This window comes from Salvelinus fontinalis, chromosome 27 (genome assembly GCF_029448725.1).
Source record: "Salvelinus fontinalis isolate EN_2023a chromosome 27, ASM2944872v1, whole genome shotgun sequence".
NCBI classification, from domain to species: Eukaryota; Metazoa; Chordata; class Actinopteri; order Salmoniformes; family Salmonidae; genus Salvelinus; species Salvelinus fontinalis.
In genome coordinates this window covers 22325585-22346485 of record NC_074691.1, presented here as the reverse complement: position 1 = coordinate 22346485, position 20901 = coordinate 22325585, and the positions used below count along the sequence as shown (strand labels likewise).

At 43.8% G+C, this 20901-nt stretch overlaps 1 protein-coding gene across 7 annotated transcripts in view; it reads right to left on the bottom strand.

Moving 5' to 3' along the window:
* The window catches only part of sash1a (SAM and SH3 domain containing 1a), a 303260-nt gene that overhangs the window by 82970 nt on the left and 199389 nt on the right, over positions 1 to 20901 (bottom strand). The window contains exon 1 of one of the 7 annotated variants that reach the window (XM_055885296.1): positions 15351 to 15594. The exons of 4 other annotated variants lie outside the window; for them this stretch is intronic. In XM_055885296.1, the coding sequence (XP_055741271.1) occupies positions 15351 to 15359 (9 nt within the window). In that variant the 5' untranslated portion in view covers positions 15360 to 15594. Of the gene's footprint in view, positions 1 to 13074; positions 13317 to 13408; positions 14290 to 15350; positions 15595 to 20901 lie in introns of those variants that run through there. 2 more of the 7 variants (XM_055885295.1, XM_055885297.1) reach the window with 2 other exon arrangements.

Below are 20901 nucleotides of genomic sequence, written 5' to 3'. Positions count from 1 at the left end.
TGCCAACATGGGATGAATGGGGCACTGTGGAGTCAGTGTGCCACACACACACATAAACTCCGGGCAGACGCACACACACACACCCTGGGGAGGCAGAGAGAGGGGCTTCTTCTGAGAGGGCTTTCCAAAACAACAGTCAGGATGAAAACAACAAACTAGTCCACACTGTGGAAAAACACAAACCTGAAGTGAATCCCACCATCACCCATCGGTAATGCATTACACATTAACAACAGAAGATTCAAATACATTCTAGACAGACAGAGGCCCCGTGTCAAAAATCCAGATTGTTCAGCTTTATTTTCCTCCACTCACTCCTCCTCCTCCCATAGAATAGTTCCTAGTAACTCCAGCTATGTCCAGACTGTGACATATGGTTAGAGGTGGCTGAGATTCCCTATGGAGGCAGTCTCTCACTCTCTGGGCAGAGAGCAGACACGTGTCTCCACACATTCCTCCCTCAGAGAGAGAAGCACAGTCTTATTACAGACTAGCTACAGTACTGCCTAATCCCCAGAAACATGGCACAACCATGCCCAAGAGGGTGACAGACCCAGATACTAGAGTTGGAGTCAGTGTATCTGTCCATGTAGAATGCCTGATTACAACTCAGCCAGATATTTAGTGACAGTTCATTACCTTTCTGGGTCTATAAAACAAGCTGTCCATGTCTGTGTAAACATCTTAGTCACAACTCCAGTTTGTGTAAAGAAGTTTGTGTATTAAATGTACAGATGTTCAGCAGACTGTCTGTGTTAAATGCCTAGAATACTGTATAGGCAGGCATGGATTCCATCTCATCTGTCAGCACTGTTTGTCTGTAATACTTCAACTGTCCAAGCTCCAGACCCATAGGTAAAGCCAATGTCCTATGCTGTAGTTTAACATTACAATGTGCTTTATTGTGGTGTTGTTACAGTGTTGATACAGTGTTGTTACAGTGGTGTTACAGTGGTGTTACAGTTTTGTTACAGTGTTACAGTGCTGTTACAGTGCTGTTATAGGGCTGTTAGTGTTGTTAGTGTTGTTACAGTGTTACAGTGCTGTTTCAGTGTTGTTACAGTGCTGTTGCAGTGCTGTTGCAGTGCTGTTGCAGTGCTGTTGCAGTGCTGTTTCAGTGTTGTTACAGTGCTGTTACAGTGCTGTTGCAGTGCTGTTGCAGTGTTGTTACAGTGCTGTTACAGTGTTACAGTGCTGTTATACTGCTGTTAGTGTTGTTTCAGTGCTGTTGCAGTGCTGTTGTAGTGATGTTACAGTGCTGTTGCAGTGCTGTTGCAGTGCTGTTGCAGTGCTGTTGCAGTGCTGTTGCAGTGCTGTTATAGTGCTGTTGCAGTGCTGTTATAGTGCTGTTGCAGTGCTGTTGCAGTGCTGTTGCAGTGCTGTTATAGTGCTGTTGCAGTGCTGTTATAGTGCTGTTGCAGTGCTGTTGTAGTGATGTTACAGTGCTGTTGCAGTGCTGTTGCAGTGCTGTTGCAGTGCTGTTATAGTGCTGTTGCAGTGCTGTTGCAGTGCTGTTATAGTGCTGTTGCAGTGCTGTTGCAGTGCTGTTATAGTGCTGTTGCAGTGCTGTTGTAGTGATGTTACAGTGCTGTTGCAGTGCTGTTGCAGTGCTGTTGTAGTGATGTTACAGTGCTGTTGCAGTGCTGTTGCAGTGCTGTTATAGTGCTGTTGCAGTGCTGTTATAGTGATGTTGCAGTGCTGTTGTAGTGATGTTACAGTGCTGTTGCAGTGCTGTTGCAGTGCTGTTATAGTGCTGTTGCAGTGCTGTTGCAGTGCTGTTGCAGTGCTGTTGCAGTGCTGTTGCAGTGCTGTTTCAGTGCTGTTGTAGTGCTGTTGCAGTGCTGTTGTAGTGTTGTTGCAGTGCTGTTGCAGTGATGTTTCAGTGCTGTTGCAGTGATGTTTCAGTGCTGGTTGCAGTGTTGTTACAGTGCCGTTACAGTGTTTCAGTGATGTTGCAGTGCTGTTGCAGTGCTGTTTCAGTACTGTTGCAGTGCTGTTGCAGTGTTGTTACAGTGCTGTTACAGTGTTAGGTCTTTCCTTACTGCAGTGTTCCTCTCAGGGAGGCCAGTGTGTGTGTAGCATACCTGGGATTCCTCTCCTACCATGAGCTCATGCAGCCCCTCAATCAGCCTCTACACAGCTGGGAGCCTGACTAAGAGCCTGAATTGGAGCCTGACTGGGAGAATGACTGGGAGCTGGACTGGGGGCCCACTTCATAACGGACAGCTTGTATGCACATGAGACAATGACAAGATGACAAGGGATGGTAGGTAGTAGCCTAGTGTTTAGAGCATTGGACCAGTAACTGAAAGGTTGCAGGTTGAGCTAACAAGGTAAAAATCTGTCGTTCTGCAAGGCAGTTAACCCACTGTTCCTAGGCCGCCTAGTTAAATAAAGAAATTGTTCTTTAAAGAAATTGTTCTTTATTTAACTAGGCAAGTCAGTTAAGGTAAAAAAAAAAAGTAAGATGGAAGTGATTGACTATGTATCTGTTTATTGTAAGTGATTGTGTATGCGAGAGTGAGTGTGGGTTTGTGTGTGTGTGGGAGTGAAGGAATGTGATAACAATAGTCCATATGGCAGTGTGAGGGGGGTACTGAGGGGGTATGGAGCCAGTGGACAGGGGTAATTTGTGAGGAGGTATTGACTGGGGAGGCTGGGGGCTTGGAGGGGGTAAAACATCTGTAGGTTTGGGAGACAGCCTTTATCTAACACAGGAGAAGACTTTACTCTTTGCTTTATCTGACCAACAACAACCCTGTGGTCTGTGTCTATTAGGCTAGCAGGCTAAACCACCCGTTGAAAATCTGAGTGTCCTAAAATGATTAGGGATGCCGCATATATCGGTGAACAAATCGGAAATTATTATGTGATTGGTCAACAAGCTTATTTGACACATCACACGTCAAAGACCCAAACAGCGTTCCATAGAAATCCTGGTTGAGAATGAAACGACTGAACAAATGAACAACGAAACAGCACAGCAAGTAAGTGAAAGAAATAGGCTTTGATTATATTTTACTGGTAATGGGGACATAAAAATGCCAACAAAATAACTTTTTGGTCAGTGTGGTGTGTGTGTAACCTTTATTTAACTAGGCAAGTCAGTTAAGAACAAATTCTTATTTACAATGATGGCCCGGACGACACTGGGACTGTAGTGATGCCTCTTGCACTGAGATGCAGTGCCTTAGACTGCTGCGTCAGCGTGTGTGTTAACTATTTAACTGTACTAGAATGCTTAAAAGGCCGCTAAAATTGTAAATATTGTTTATCAGTATCAGTATCGTTTTTTTGTCAAGGAAAATATTGGATATTGGTATCGGCCAAAAATGTCATATCGGTGCATCACTAAACATTATGTTAATGTATGTGTGTGTATTGAATTAAAACAAAATGGAAGGAATAACAACAACAACGGTTTTATGGAGTTGAAAAACCCCATAATGCAATAGACCAAACCTTGTTTGGCTCCCACCCTGTGTATACAAGAGTGCACCACCCTGCCTTGAGTCAAGTTCAATAGTCATGTTCACAGTCAGAACAGGCTATTAAAGACAACACCCAAGGTGTAAGAGAGAGGAGAGGAAAGAGAGAAGAGTAGAGAGAAGAGAAGAGGAGCGAGAAGAGGAGAGAGAGAGAGACAGAGAGAGAGAGAGAGAGAGAGAGAGAGAGAGAGAGAGAGAGAGAGAGAGAGAGAGAGAGAGAGAGAGAGAGAGAGAGAGAGAGAGAGAGAGAGGAGAGAGAGAGAGAGAGAGAGAGAGAGAGAGGAGAGAGAGAGAGAGAGAGAGAGAGAGAGAGAGAGAGAGAGAGAGAGAGAGAGAGAGAGAGGGAGAGAGAGATATAAGACTGTTCTTGCTCGCCTCACTGACCATACCTAATTTCATGTTCAGCTGAACCTCTTCAGAACACAATGCCAACACTTTAGGGGCAGGTCCAATCTCCTCAATTTACTTCAAGACTTTACGGAACAATGCTCTTACCAACAGCGTGGAGGGAAGGCTGTGAGGTTTTCCAGTAAAAACTCTTGAGGCTGGAGTTTGTTATTCTAAACCACTAGTGGGAGGACTGACCTGACTGACAGGACTTGGCTCATGGTTTACTGTCTCTAAACTTACAGGGACTGTTATTATGAATAATTCTGCATTATTCTTTGAAATACATGTCTGACTAACAGCCATAGGTTTAGAGGTTTCAGTCCATGATTCCACATGAGAATATTCTCCATTTTCCATTGACAGAGAGAGGTATAGGAGAGAGTGTTCAGACTGGAATCTATCCCCTTGGGTGAGTAACATATAAGGACATGAGGAAATGTAGGGGGTGACATGGGGTCCTGCTGACCTCTGCTCAGCTAATTAATTAACCATAGAATTCCTGTCATTCTCAATGTGACCACACTGGGAGGGTAGGGGGTGGTGGTGCAACAGTATTATCCATGGCATCTGGGAGGCATCCATGGGCCACTGCTGAACAGTAATGCATGGATATTCTCTACATGTCATAGGCATAACGTACAAACCAAAGCCTTAACGTTACAAGGTCATGCCCCATGATGACCCAGAAACACCTTCCTTATCAGGCAGATGTAGGTAGCTACTGTATGTAGTGATGCAACCATCTACTCAAATCGCCTATTTCAAACACACACTCTGTAACTCAACAGCCAATTGACTTTGTATGCTCTGAGAAGAATCTGCTCAAACGGAACTAAAAAGGCATGCAAACCATAACTCACTCAGTGCACCTCAATCCGATCTAAACAGCCATGCTGAAATATGAACTCTGTTCTCTCATTGTGCCGGAGCTGCAACCCTTTACTGTTAACTTCTTTGGAATGAAATCTAGGGGAATCTCCTGTGTTGCAATTCAACACTTCTCCTGGATGGATTCAAGGTCCTGATTTCCCAGAGCGCTCAATGGTAGTCTATGAGGACAAATACCTCATGAGCAAGCAAGCTGATCTTTCTGTGCTTTCTGAGGCAAAGAAAACAACAAAAGTAGCAAGAATGTACACTCAGCTGAAATAACTTCCCCTTTGTAAATAGCACACCAAGACCCTTCTGTCAGTTATTAAAACATTCCATAACCAGCATGCAGGGCTAAACTCAGTGCACTGACCTTTTAGGTCTTCTCGCATGCTAACAACTAACTGCCAAGTTAGCTACAGTACTAATCTCTACATTTATTTTCTTTTAATTGATGTTGAAATCCAATCAAATTGTATTTGTCACATGCACCTAATACAACAGGTGCAGACATTACCGTGAAATGATTACTTATGAGCCCTTTCCCAGCAACGCAGAGTTAAAAAGTCAAATAAAAAGTAAAACATTTATGTAAATACTAACACAATAAAATAACAATAATGAGGCTATATACAAGGAGTACAGGTACCGAGTCAATATGCAGGAGTACAGGGTAGTTGAAGTAATTGAGATAGCATGTACATGTAGGTAGGGTTAAAAGTGACTAGGCAACCAGGAGAGATAATAAACAGAGTAGCAGCAGTGTATGTGAAGAGTGTGAAAGTGTGTGTGTGTGTGTATTTGTTTGTTGGAGTGTGAGTGTGTGTGTGTGTGTGTGTGTGTGTGTGTGTGTGTGTGTGTGTGTGAGAGTGTGTGTGTGTGTGTGTGGTGTGTGTGTGTGTGTGTGTGTGTGTGTGTGTGTGTGTGTGTGTGTGTGTGTGTGTGTGTGTGTGTGTGTGTGTGTGTGTGTGTGTGTGTGTGTATTTGTGTGTTGGAGTGTGAGTGTGTGGGTGAGTGAGTGTGCTTTGGAGTGTCAGTGTAGAATGTGTCAGTCCAGTGAGTGTGCATAGAGTCAGTGCAACAATGTCAGTGTAGTATGTGTCAGTCCAGTGAGTGTGCATAGAGTCAGTGCAACAATGTCAGTGCAGTATGTGTCAGTCCAGTGAGTGTGCATAGAGTCAGTGCAACAATGTCAGTGCAGTATGTGTCAGTCCAGTGAGTGTGCATAGAGTCAGTGCAACAATGTCAGTGTAGTATGTGTCAGTCCAGTGAGTGTGCATAGAGCCAGTGCAACAATGTCAGTGTAGTATGTGTCAGTCCAGTGAGTGTGCATAGAGTCAGTGCAACAATGTCAGTGTAGTATGTGCCAGTCCAGTGAGTGTGCATAGAGCCAGTGCAACAATGCCAGTGCAAAAAAAGGGGGTCAATGCAAATAGTCCAGGTAAGCATTGATTAACTGTTCAGCTGTCTTACGTCTTGGGTGTAAAGCTGTTCAGGAACATTTTGCTGTTTTGAAAATGTTTAGGGCCTTCCTCTGACACCACATGGTATAAAGGTCCTGGATGGCAGGGAGCTCGGCCCAGTACGCACTACCCTCTGTAACGCCACACTGCCAGGTCTTTTGCCTGCTCCCTATAGGCTGTCTCGTTGTTGTCAGTGATCAGGCCTACCACCGTCGTGTCGTTTGCAAACTTAATGTTGCTTGGAGTCGTGAGCAGTGTTGGAGTCGTGCCACGCAGTTGTGGATGAACAGGGAGTAAAAGGAGGGGACTAAACATGCACCCCTTTTGTCAAGGTGGGAAAGAGCAGTGTGGCGTGCAATGGAGATTGCGTCATCTATGGATCTGTTGGAGCGGTATGCAAATTGGAGTGGGTCCAGGGTGGCTGGGATGATGGTGTTGATGTGAGCCATGACCAGCCTTTCAAAGCATTCCACTGCTACAGATGTTGTCCACCTTCGCATGCAAGATAGTTTGGTGCTCTCTCTCTCTCTCTCTCCCTCTCTCAAAGCCAGTGCTTTTATTTGTCATGCCAGAAGACATTACAGAGGTCTCTAAACCATTCGCTCTAGCTAACGTGTTTGTTCTGCTCCTAGCTTTAGGTACACATTCCAGACAGCGCTGCTTTTCATACTGAGGCCGGTTCCGTGCTTATTGAGTTATGCTGTTCTGTTCGCGCTGTGCACAAGGCTTTTGTCAGTGTCAGGACTAGCCTTGTGACTAGCTAGACATCCTCTAGGGGAGTGCATAGTGACAGATGACTATGGCCATCACGTATCTGATGCAACGCTAGAACGACAGTGATACGATCGGTTACACTTGTTACCAGTTCAGAACACTAGGGCGGCGGTTAAAGAAGCTATCCCACTCACTCGTATCATTTTCATGATTCATTACAAGCAGGAGTAAGTGAATTAGCGCCTCGCTCATGTTTCCTCCTAAATCATAGAACACATTGACTCCAACCCCAAGAGACTGACCAGGCTGGCGGTGCCCAAACAACTTCTCCCTACAAAGGCAACGGAGGGTAAGCGATCCCTCACTCCACTCCTCCCTCGCTCCACTCCTCCCTCCAGGCTTTAGCTGTGGGGGAGAATGGACTCCACACCTGCTCATACCCCTGTCCCACCCCTACACCAGCATCCCAGCCCAGGCTGTAGGAAGGCCCGGGCAGAGTTGAGGCCCACCCCCCTCCAGAGGAGCTTCCTGAGGATATCCTCCACAGCACTGAGAGAAACACCTGCCAGCCCTGCCTGGCCCCTGACTGGGAGGGGGAGATCTGAGCTGAGCTGGCCATCCTAGGCTCAAATGTGGCAAACCTTGGTTGGACCAGGGTTGATGTGGCTTTACTAAGGCTGGGCTAGGACAGAGGGGTGCTGAGACAGAGGCAGACAGCTCAGCAACTACACAATGCTATATTGGAGGAGGAGACACTCTTTAAACAAATTGAGGTTTCTTTTAAGTTGACCATATGTTGTCACAGACACAGTTTCAAAATACATTTGGGCTGAATGGGCTCACTAATAAAACATATCAAAGGCTGGGTAGCAGGAAAGTATCAACAAGCCCTTGAGATGGGAGACAGAACCCACTCATACTGTACGGATGTCTGAAAAACTTGACATATACGATTTCCTCAAATCTAACAAAATGTCTTCCTGATACTAAACTTTGAGGCAGACATCCATGCAGATTGGGATGAGAGAGCCCTTTGAGAATACCTGATAGGGAATACAGAGGAGGACTGTCAGCTGTCCAGATATGTGATCAAATTAGAGTACATGTCAAACTCATTCCACGGAGGGCCGAGTGTCTGCGGGTTTTCGGACTTGATTGATGAGGTCACTAAGGAACTCCCCTCACCTTGTCTAGGTCTTTATTGGAAAAAAAGCAGCAGACACTAGGCCCTCCATGGAATGAGTTTGACACCCCTGAATTAGAACTTGACGCAGAATAGAGCAAAATCACTGTTTGAACTAACTGCTCAGACACCGTTTGCAGAGGGAGGTACTAACGGTGTGTACTGTGTTTATGCTGTTGAGGACTGGTACTTCTAAATATCCACCCATACACACCTGCATCCATACACACCTGCATCCATACACACCTGCATCCATACACACCTGCATCCATACACACCTGCATCCATACACACCTGCATCCATACACACCTGCATCCATACACACCTGCATCCATACACACTAACATTGTGGAAATGTTATACATGGCATGCTGCCTTTTAACATTATTTATGGTAAGCTAGATACAAGAATAATAACATGCACATCCTACAAAAAAATGTCTGATCCGATTTAAGGACTTGCTGAAACTTCATTTCTTCAAAGAACCAGAGTTGGGTCGGCTCCAGTCTACTAACCCTGTTCAAACAGCAGAGATGCTCATGTACCCATAATGCAACAGTGCTAGAAAAACTTTAAGGATGGTCAGCCAAACATGTTAAGAGTGTGATTGGGCATATTACTTTTTAAATCCCTTAACAGCCCCGAATTGTTAATTGGCTTAGGTCTATGTTTACCCTGCTGTAACCACAAATAAATGACTGGTTCACAAAGGTATTCTCATTAAACACATTCCTAGCGGTGGTTTAACCTCAGGCAGAGGGGCTCATAGCAATGTCACTACAGGCATGACAGAGGACCACACACCTCCACGCTTGAGTTAACTATGATGAACGATGAATCACCTAGTCACTGCACGGCCATTAATAGGTTTACGATAAATTATAATTAAATTCATTCATTCTTGAACTGGAATTTCAATTCACTCCCTGGTAATTACCTTCTGTACATAGGACTCTCTGATGTAGTTAGAACTGTAGTGAGTAAAACAATCGACAGTAAAGTGGTGGACTACAGATGTTGGATCTTAATTTGATCAGCCTGATGCAGGAGTACAGGAATTATAAAACTTGTAGTGCAGGGGTGTCAAACTCATTCCACGGAGGGCCGAGTGTCCGCAAGTTTATGTTTTTTCCTTTCAAATAAAGGTCCTCCATCATCTGTAGTCATACAACCAAATTAGCCAGATTAGATGTATGTCAGAAAAAACTTGGTATGTAGACTTCACATTCATTGGTTACTGAGAAGCTGCACCCCAAATGGCTTTACTAATCTGTAACAGTAGTGTTCAGATGTTTCAATAGGCTCAGGCACAGGCTTACTCAAAAGGGCATTCTCATGTAGGGCCCCAGAGACAAAGGCCATAGAAAAGCATTACGTACTGACAACAAACTAAATATAGCACTGCCATTTTGTTGCCAAACATATTGGGAATCCATTGTGCTGAGGCCTTTGAATTGTAAAGGTTTCATAAACACTGGGGATTGAACAATGACCATATTGTTGGCCCTGTGATTACTTCTACAGAAATACTGACTGAAACAGCACAGATATAAGGTGGAGTTTTGGCAGCTGTGCTACAGTATTCAAACCATTTCCAGTCACTTACAGTCTGTACTTCTAAAGGAAATTACATAACATGTGGTTTCTGGGATTTAGCACAGTCATTACTTTATATTTCAACAAGGCAAATAGAAATGTGATAAATAAACTAAAGGAAAAACAGTAACACACCCCTGCCTACATGTACAAATTACCTTGACTAACCTGTACCCCCGCACATTAACTCAGTACCGGTACCCCTGTATATAGCCTGTGTGTGTGTGTGTGTGTGTGTGTGTGTGTGTTTGTGTGTGTGTGTGTGTGTTGGAGTGTCAGTGTCAGTGTAGTACGTGTGGGTGTGTGGTTAGAGTCCAGTACGGCTGTCCCCGACAAAAAATATATATTGATCGACATAGAGTCTGTAATTGCAAAAGGGTTTTCTAATGATCAATTAGCCTTTTAAAATTATAAACTTGGATTAGCTAAAACAAAGTGCCATTGGAAATCAGGAGTGATGGTTGCTGATAACGGGCCTCTGCACGCCTCTGTAGAAAACTCCATAAAAAATCAGCTGTTTCCAGCTACAATAGTCATTTACAAAATAAACAATGTCTACAGTGTATTTCTGATCAATTTGATGTTATTTCAATTTACAAAAAAGTTTATTTTCTTTCAAAAACAAGGACATTTCTAAGTGACCCCAAACTTTTAAACGGTAGTGTATATTTGCCACTCCTCAACTAAAAAAATGTTGGTCAACCAACAGCCTATTGACCAAACAATCGACCAGTCGACTAAATGAGGACAGCCCTAGAGTCCAGAGAGTGTATATCAAGCACTTGCAAAAGAGTCAGTGCAAAAATAAATAAGAAATAAGAATAAAATAAGGGGGTCAATGTAAATAGTCCTGGTAGCCATTTGATGAACTGTTCAGCAGTCTTATGGCTTGGGGGTAGAAGCTGTTCAGGAGCCTTTTGGTGCCAGACTTGGCGCTCCGGTACTGCTTGCCGTGTGGTAGCAGAGAGAACAGTCTATGACTTGGGTGGCTGGATTCATAGACAGTTTTTAGGGCCTTCCTCTGACACTGCATATTATAGAGGTCCTGGATGGCATAAAGCTTGGCCCCATTGATGTACTGGGCCGTACGCACTACCCTCTGTAGCACCTTGCGGTCAGATGCTGAGCAGATACCATACCAAGCGGTGATGAAACCAGTCAGGATGCTCTCGATGGTGCAGCTGTAAAACTTTTTGAGGATCTGAGGACCCATGTCAAATCTTTTCAGGCTCCTGAGGGGAATAGGCATAGCCGTTCCCTCCTCACGACTGTGTTGGTGTGTTTGGACCATGATAGGTCCTTAGTAAAGTGGACACCAAGGAACTTGAAGCTCTCAACCTTCTCCACTATAACCCAGTCAATGTGAATGGGGCCGTGCTCGGTCCTCTTTTTCCTGTAGTCCACGATCAGCTCCTTTGTCTTGCTCACGTTGAGGGAGAGGTTGTTGTCCTGGCACCACACTGCAAGGTCTCTGACCTGCTCCCTATAGGCTGTCTCATCGTCGTCGGTGATCAGGCCTACCACCGCTGTGACGTTGGCAATCTTAATGATGGTGTTGTAGTCGTGCGCAACCACACAGTCGTGGGTGAACAGGGAGTACAGAAGGGGACTAAGCACACACCTCTGAGGGGCCCGCATGTTGGCGGTCAGAGTGGCGGATGTGTTGTTGCCTACCCTCACCACCTGGGGGCGGCCGTTAGGAAGTCCAGGATCCAGTTACAGAGGGAGGTGTTCAGTCTCAGGTTCTTTTGCTTAGTGATGAGCTTTGAGGGCACTATGGTGTTGAATGCAGAGCTGTTTTCAATGAGCAGCATTCTCACGTAGGTGCTCCTTTTATCCAGGTGGGAAAGGGCAGTGTGGAGTGCAATAGAGATTGCTTCGTCTGTGGATCTGTTGGGGTGGTATGCGAATTGGAGTGGGTCTAGGGTTTCTGGGATGATGGTGTTGATGTGAGCCACGACCAGCCTTTTAAAGCACTTCATAGCTACAGATGTGAGTGCCACGGGGCAGGAGTATAGCACAGTGTTGCGATTTATACCCATAAGCCCAAGCCTAGTGGAAGAAAATGGTCTCTTCCATTAACACTTTGGTACAAATTCTGTTTAACTGTCTCAAAAACCTGAGTAGTGACCACATGGCAATGTGAGGGACATTAAATCAGAATCATGTCTCTCTCCTGTGACATCATAATGATATTACTGGTGATAAAAGATCCTTCAAAAGACCAAAAGCTCCAGTCTCAGGTACCTGTGATGGAGGAGGATGTGTGAAAGGCTTGCTGTCACCTATGAAGGAGGTGTCACACTTGTCTAGTGTGTGTGTCTGTGTTCCAGCTGCAAGCAGAGGAAAGACGTCAAAGATGAGAGCACTGATAGACATTTGCATCCAGTGTAATAAATCTGGTTAAATTGCCTGGCTGGAGTCCCAGGTCTCCCACCCAGAGTCAAAGGCTAGGACACTCATCTCCGTTTCTCACACACACACGGGCCAGCACGCACACACACACACAAGCACACACCTCTGTCTCTGTCCTCAGTGTTAGGCCCATTCACATTCCATTCATCTACTGAACCAGTCCAGAACAAATGAACACATTGATCTATAAATGACCCACTATTCACATGGGAAAAGAGCACAACACATGAACTCTATGGATCACTGAGATCAGATGGCCCACACACACATCTGTACAATCAAGATGACCATGTCATCCTGGCCCCTAACAAAGAACAAGAGGCAAAGGTGATTATGTTGATCAGTGTAACCTTTTCCATATCTTAATTGCAAGATTTGCCATGCACTTTGGGAAGATGTGGATTGATGCCTCCCTGAGGACCCATAGGCCTTGGCTACAACTCCAATTGCTGGATATCAAAGTGATATTGTTGTCAAACAAGTGCCAATTGTGTTCAAGGTTCTTGAAGGTGTGCACTGATAAGGGACTAACAAGCAAAACTTAAAGGTTGGGGTAAAAATGACAGGGAGAACAAAATGTAGACACACATTGACACAACATCACATATCAGGACTGACAATATTTCATTCAATGCAATTTGGAACAATTTTTCCATCATAACCTTTCCAAAGTAACATTCCATCACAGCAACAAAACACAACAACAAGTGCTTTGGCATGGGGCCCTCATAGAACACACAGGAGCTCACTCTCCTAAAACAACATGAACAGTTACAATGTTGTAACAATGTAACAACACAACAATGAAGTTTAATCAACGAATTGTAATGGAGGCTACTTGTTACCTCTGCCTGAAACAACAGACGAGCACCATTCTGTCTTCGCAGCTCAAGTGCACCAGACTTGGAAGATAGCACACAAACAGGTCATTTTTAAACTCAAGAGCAACATACCATTTTCACTGGATTCCAGGTTGCTTTGAAATCTGATCATCTCAAAAACAGAAAAGCTCCTCGGGAACAGGTTGAAGAAGGGAAATGACCCGAATGCCAAACCCATATGTTGGGCACCGAGGATGGAATGTAAACTTTGCGCTCAGCGCTTTGAGAAATAGACCAGCTTCCCTTGCGTTGTTGTTTTGGGCCGTGATTTACATGTTAACAAGTATCAATACACAACCACTAAATGAGCAACGTGGGTCCCCCTAGGAGGGACACAGTTAAAAGCTTTTCTCAGTTGGTTGTTACCTTCCAGTCTCCCCTCCCCCAACCCAACCCACAAACTTACCAGCATCCCCATCACGTCTGTCCAGAGTTGGGAGAAACTGTCAGAGACTGCGCTGTCCGCCTCGGGTTCAAGTAGGGAGAAACTGTCACACACTGCTATGTCCGCGTCGGGTTCTACCGAGGCGGCTGCCTGGTCGTCTTGGCCCTCCATAATGTCTATGGTTATGAAGTATTGCCGTTGGCGCAATGTTTTAAACCGTGACCATGCGCAATTGTCTGACTACTGACGGACACCTCTTCTTGAGAAAGTTGTCCCCGTCTCAGCCGTAAAATCATTCAGCATTCCTTGGCACAAAAGAAACTGCGGGAGTGAACACTCTCCAAATGCCTTCAGACATGCTTGGGAAGTGCAACAAGTGCACTAAAACTCAGAGGCAAGTTGAATATGTTCCCTTTATGCGAATAGAATACATTCAGCACATATTGCAATAACACGCATAAATCGCAGTAAACACAATTGAAGCTGAAGTTACAGTGCAGGGTTTTCATCTGAAAAGTTAATTGGTTGAGCTCTCCGCAGCTCGCTACCCGTGCGCTTCTGGCATAAACCAAAATTTACAGCGGGGGACATTCGGTACGAAGAGAGACACCTAATTCGACACCATTTATATGTATTAGAAAGAACAACGCCAAATCAATATGAATAAAAATTCAGTCGCGAACTTTGAGAAATACTCCCATTAACAACACATGAGGAGAAAACGCCCGAAACGCCGTCCTTGTCTGTAATTGTCCACGCTCCCCCTCTAACAGCAGTGTGGTCCCCTCTCTAGTTCACTCCTCCCAGCAAAAACATTTACACAACAAAAAGTCCTCTGGGCTGGTTGGTGTCAGTCATCTCTGCACTAACGTACCAAAGGAAATCTTACACCAATATAGTCTAATAGTCTGTTTCTTAAACTTGGTAAATGTTGTGGAAAGTTGCCAGACAGACAACTAACCCTTTATTAGGCTACTACGGGCGTATCCTGTTGCTTTTCCACCAATACTTTCTCCACAGGGTTGAATAGGTTTAGGAGAACAAAGCGATTCTCCACACAATTGTATCAAAAACAACAGCGCATGTGAAAAATATTTTTGGGAGGGGTGACGTATACCGTGACCTATTCGTAATAGTGATAAACCGCAGGAATAGTCTCCAATTTACAAACAAAGACAAAAGCATGTCAAATAGAATAGACTACACATTGTGTATAATTTATGGGGTCCCACTGCACCATAGCAATAACAGTGGAAAAAACTACAAACCCGTCCACTACATTATAATATCTGTGTAACCACATGCCATTATAAAACACGTGTACACTGTTTTATATAGGATAGTGGAATTTTGAAAATAAAACACATTTGATCTGTATAATGATTATTTAGTTATCAATATGGGTAAAAACTATAGAGTTAGACTTCATAGAGTTACAAATGAATCCAAATGATGTTGAATACAATTATAAATTCTACAAAAAAGAATGTAGCAGCTGGCATACATCTCTGGACTCTACATAGTGTTGAATGGATGATTAGGTGTTTGTTTTGCTCTACCAGGCAACTACTGTAATGAAGAAGTCTTGACTTTGTCTCAGTATGTCTCTGTGCTGCCAGAAGCACATTCTCAGAGAGAGCAGCAAGTCTGCTGAACAGCAACAGCTGCCTGCAGTCTCGTGACAGATTTCAGAACAGCCTGAGAGAGTGAGAGAGAGAAAGAGAGAGAGAGAGAAAGACAGTGATAGCAATAAAGCTAATTGAATATTGAATTGAAATTGAAAAAGTGGGAAAGAAGAAAGAGAGAGGGTGAGGGAGTAAGGAGACGCTACAATCTAAAACCGTGATACACTGTGCCTTTCCTGCCTTGTGTAATACACTGACACAACCACCCGAGGCTGTAAGAGATGAGAGAGGACCAGTCATGACTTCTCCATGATGTGGAATGGACAATGACAACTTACCTGCAACATTCCGATACTAGGAAGAGCCCCTGGGCTAAGTAACTCCCAAGTCTATGTAGTGAAATGCGATCAGAGGCTCATTGAGGATTACAGGGGCGGTGTATTATTCCTGTAGGTGGTGGTCATTCCTCCATTCCTCAATTCCCTCGTTCTCTCCATCGTACACATAAATCAGCCTAATCCGCACAGACCACAGAGGCTAGGCTGTAGAGGGAGAATGTCTTTCACAAGCCTGGGACAAGCAGCAGCTGCTCAACAGTATCCTGCTTACAGTGTAAACACATAAAACAAGGGAGGCACAACCCCAGCTTTGTTCCCCTCCACCCAGGGGATCATTCACCACTGACCCAGCCCCTAAACCCCGGGCTAGGCCCTGGCCCTGGGCTAACCTGCCTGGCTAAAGCTGTGGAATGGTGGAACTGGGAGGGAATGGGATGGTGTGTGTGTGTGTGTTTGTGCGCATGTGCCAACCCATTATTTTCCTAAAACATCAGGTTGTGTTGGAGGAACCATGATGATATCTCTAGAAGCACCACCACCACCCTTCCCCTGCTGAGGTGTTGTGTCACTAATGCCCACCCCCTCACTTCCCTGTTCCACCCTACCCTTACCCCACTACAGGACAGGACACCCCTCACTGTGCCCCACCTGTAATATCCCAAACAGTGGGGCCAGCATGCTAATGAGGAGAGGAGGCACAGCCTGTTGACTTAGAGCACACTTATTATATACAGCCTCTGCTAATATGCAACAGTGTGTGTATCTCGCTGTGTTTGTGTGTGTGTGTGTGTGTGTGTGTGTGTGTGTGTGTGTGTGTGTGTGTGTGTGTGTGTGTGTGTGTGTGTGTGTGTGTGTGTGTGTGTGTGTGTGTGTGTGTGTGTGTGTGTGTGTGTGTGTGTGTGTGTGTGTGTGTGTGTGTGTGTGTGTGTGTGTGTGTGTGTGTGTGTGTGTGTGTGTGTGTGTGAGGACCCTGTGGTGTAATCTTGTTCCTTTTCCATCACCTCCAGATAATAGGTGTCATGTTGCCAGACAAAAAAATTGTCCTTTATTGAGACAGTCAATACTGTACTTACTGCTTCCTTTACCAGAGCCCTCAAACTCAACTCTTGCCCTTGAAGCCAGTTCCACTGCGTTTTTTCATTGTTCCCCTCTAAGCAGGGACTGATTTAGGGTGGGTCCAATTAATTATCAGGTAGAACAGAAAACCAGAAGGCTCCGGACATCGTAGGGTAAGAGTTGAATAGCCCTGGTATAGAGTATCCAAGATTGAATCTACTCTACAATAGAATTGTCAGGAGCCAAAACAACATACCCTGTTGTCAGCAGTACAAGAAAGAGGGCAAAGAGAAACATGTGTAACACATAAACACAGAGCAACATACAGCTGATACGAATTGAAAACTCCTATACATTTGGGAGGAGAGAGATAAATACAATATTTCATGGCCATTAAATATATAGAGAGCATTCTGTGAAAAGTAATGATGTAATGACTATCAATCACTCCAAGAATGTAAAGTTGAGTATACCCCTAGAAACCTACCGTTGAAGTCGGAAGTTTACATACACCTTAGCCAAATACATTTAAACTCAGTTTTTCACAACTCCTGACATTTAATCCTTGTAAAAATTCCCTGTCTTAGGTCAGTTAGGATCACCCCTTTATTTTAAGAATGTGAAATGTCAGAATTATAGTAGAGAGAATTATTTCTTTCAGCTTTTATTTCTTTCATCACATTCCCAGTGGGTCAGAAGTTAACATACACTCAATGAGTATTTGGTAGCATTGCCTTTAAATTGTATAACTTGGGTCAAACGTTTCGGGTAGCCTATCACAAGATTCCCAAAATAAGTTGGGTGAATTTTTGCCCATTCCTCCTGACAGAGCTGGTGTAACTGAGTCAGGTTTGTAGGCCTCCTTGCTCACACACGCTTTTTCAGTTCTGCCCACACATGTTCCATGGGATTGAGGTCAGGGCTTGTGATGGCCATTCCAATACCTTGACTTTGTTGTCCTTAAGCCATTTTGCCACAACTTTGGAAGTATGCTTGGGGTCATTGTCCATTTGGAAGACCCATTTGCGACCAAGCTATAACTTCCTGACTGATGTCTTGAGATGTTGCTCCAACATTTCCACAAAATTTTCCTGCCTCATGATGCCATCTATTTTGTGAAGTGCAGCAGTCCCTCTTGCAGCAAAGCACCCCCACAACAAGATGCTGCCACCCACGTGCTTCACGGTTGGGATGGTGTTCTTCGGCTTGCAAGCCTCCCCCTTTTTCCTTCAAATATAACGATGGTCATTATGGCCAAACAGTTCAATTTTTGTTTCATCAGACCAGAGGACATTTTTCTAAAAAGTATGATCTTTGTCCCCATGTGCAGTTGCAAACCGCAGTCTGGCTTTTTTTATGGCAGGTTTGGAGTAGTGGCTTCATCCTTGCTGAGCGGCCTATCAGGTTATGGCGATATGGAACTCATTTTAAAGTGGATATACTGTACCTGTTTCCTCCAGCATCTTCACAAGGTCCTTTGCTGTTGTTCTGGGATTGATTTGCAATATTCACACCAAAGTACATTCATCACTAGGAGACAGAACGCGTCTCCTTCCTGAGCGGTATGACGGCTGCGTGGCCCCATGGTGTTTATACTTGCGTACAATTGTTTGTACAGATGAATGTGGTACCTTCAGGCGTTTGGAAATTGCTCCCAAGGATGAACCAGACTTGTAGAGGTCTACAATTTTTTTTCTGAGGTCTTGGCTGATTTCTTTTGATTTTCTCATGATGTCAAGCAAATAGGCACTGAGTGTGAAGGTAGCCCTTGAAATTCATCTACAGGTACACCTCCAATTGACTCAAATTACGTCAATTAGCCTATCAGAAGCTTCTAAAGCCATGACCTAATTTTCTGGAATTTTCCAAGCTGTTTAAAGGCACAGTCAACTTAGTGTATGTAAACTTCTGACCCACTGGAATTGTGATACGGGTGAGTTATAAGTGAAATAATCTGTCTGTAAACAATTATTGGAAAAATTTGTTGTGTCATGCACAAAGTAGATGTCCTAACCGACTTGCCAAAACTATAGTTTGTTAAACTTCTTATGGCTGCAGGGGCAGTATTGAGTAGCTTGGATGAAAAGGTGCCCAGAGGTGCCCAGAGTAAACTGCCTGCTCCCCAGTACCAGTTGCTAATATATGCATATTATTATTAGTATTGGATAGAAAACACCCTGAAGTTTCTAAAACTGTTTGAATGATGTCTGTGAGTATAACATAATTCATATGGCAGGCAAAAACCTGAGACAAAATCCAACCAGGAAGTGGGAAATCTGAGGTTTGTAGGTTTTCAACTCATCACCTATCGAATACACAGTGGGATATGGTTCATTTTGCACTTCCTAAGGCTTCCACTAGATGTCAACAGTCTTTAGAACCTTGTCTGATGGTTCTACTGTGAAGGAGGGCCGCATGAGAGGGGAATGAGTAATGTCATGTGAGCGCGAGCTCTGTTCTACCCGCATTTCTGAAGACAAAGGAATTCTCCGGTTGGAACATTATTGAAGATTTATGTTAAAAACATCCTAAAGATTGATTCAATACATCGTTTGACATGTTTCTACTGACTGTTACTGAACTTTTTGACATTTCGTCTGCTTTTAGTAAACGCACTTCGTGACTTTGGATTTGTTTACCAAACGCGCTAACAAAAGTATCTATTTGGACATAAATGATGGACATTACCGAACAAATCAAACATTTATTGTGAAACTGGGATTCCTTGGAGTGCATTCTGATGAAGATCATCAAAGGTAAGTGAATATTTATAATGTTATTTCTGACTTTTGTTGAATGCACAATATGGTGGATATATTTTTGTCTTGATTAGGCTCTGAGTGCCGACCTCAGATTATTGCATGGTTTGCTTGTTCCGTAAAGCTTTTTTAAAATCTGACACAGCGGTTGCATTAAGGAGAAGTGTATCTAAAATTCCATGTATAACACTTGATCTTTGATCAACGTTTATTATGAGTATTTCTGGAAATTGATGTGGCTCTCTGCAAAATCACCAGATGGTTTTGGAACTACTGAACATAACGCACCAATGTAAACTGAGATTTTTTTTATATAAATATGAACTTTAGCGAACAAAACATACATGTATTGTGTAACATGAAGTCCTATGAGTGTCATCTGATGAAGATCATCAAAGGTTAGTGATTCATTTGATCTCTATTTCTGCTTTTTGTGACTCCTGTCTTTGGCTGGAAAAATGGCTGTGTTTTTCTGTGATTTTGCGGTGACCTAACATAATCGTTTGTGGTGCTTTCGCTGTAAAGCGTTTTTGAAATCGGACACTGTGGTGGGATTAACAAGAAGTGTATCTTTAAAATGGTGTGAAATACTTGTATACTTGAGGAATTTTAATTATGAGATTTCTGTTGTTTGAATTTGGCGCCCTGCACTTTCACTGGTTGTTGTCATATCGATTCCGTTAACGGGATTGCAGCCCTAAGAAGTTTTAACAAGAATTTTGTGGACTGGTTGAAAAAACAGTTTTAATGACTCCAACTTAAGTGTATTAAACTTCCGACTTCAACTGTATATAACTCAAGACAAGCTTCATATGTGAGTCCAGCATGCTAGTTTGTCTATGCCCGGCCCTCTCTGCTCTCTTTCTCTCTTTGTGCTCTCTCTCTGTTCCCTCTATTTTTCCCTCTGTCTCTATCTCTCTCCTTCTATCTCTGCACCTGTTGTATTAATGGCTGGTAGTGTTGTGTGTTGTGAGTGGGTACACACAGCCGTCCTATCTTGAGCTGCATTGATATTCCACTGATCAGATAGGTCAGTCTCCGCTCTCACTGAGGGTGCCCAGTACTCTCCAGGCCAGATTGGCTGGGCTTGGAAACAATCACTCAAACAAACATACACGCTACTCACCGCCATTAAAAGACAGGCCTAGCTCTTAATCTGTTAAGGTTATGACAAGCTTCACTCCGTTGATCTACGTGTGTGCGTGCATGTGGGATTTTTGGAATAGCAGACACCTTTTGGTAACATGATATCCTCGCCGGTCCCACTCCCATTCACACGGGAGAGAAACCAAAAATTTTTATTTTTGTCTTTTCATTTTGTGTAAGCAAGGAAGAGTAGCCTTACCTTGCTAGTAGTAGAGTCACCTTACCTTGCGAGTACTAGTCAGCCAGTAGCTAGCTGGCAGCCTGGCTAAAAACATAGCAAGCTAGCTAGCCTTTTTAGCTTCAATCAAATCTAATTTTATTTGTCACATACACATGATTAGCAGATGTTAATGCGAGTGTAGCGAAATGCTTGTGCTTCTAGTTCCGACAATGCAGAAATATCCAACGTGTAATCTAACCTAACAACTTCACAACAACTACCTTATACACACAAGTGTAAAGGAATGAATAAGAATATGTACATTAAAAAATATATGAATGAGTGATGGTATAGAACGGCATAGGCAAGATGCAGTGGATGGTATAGAGTACAGTATATAGATATATGAGATGAGTAATGTAGGGTATGT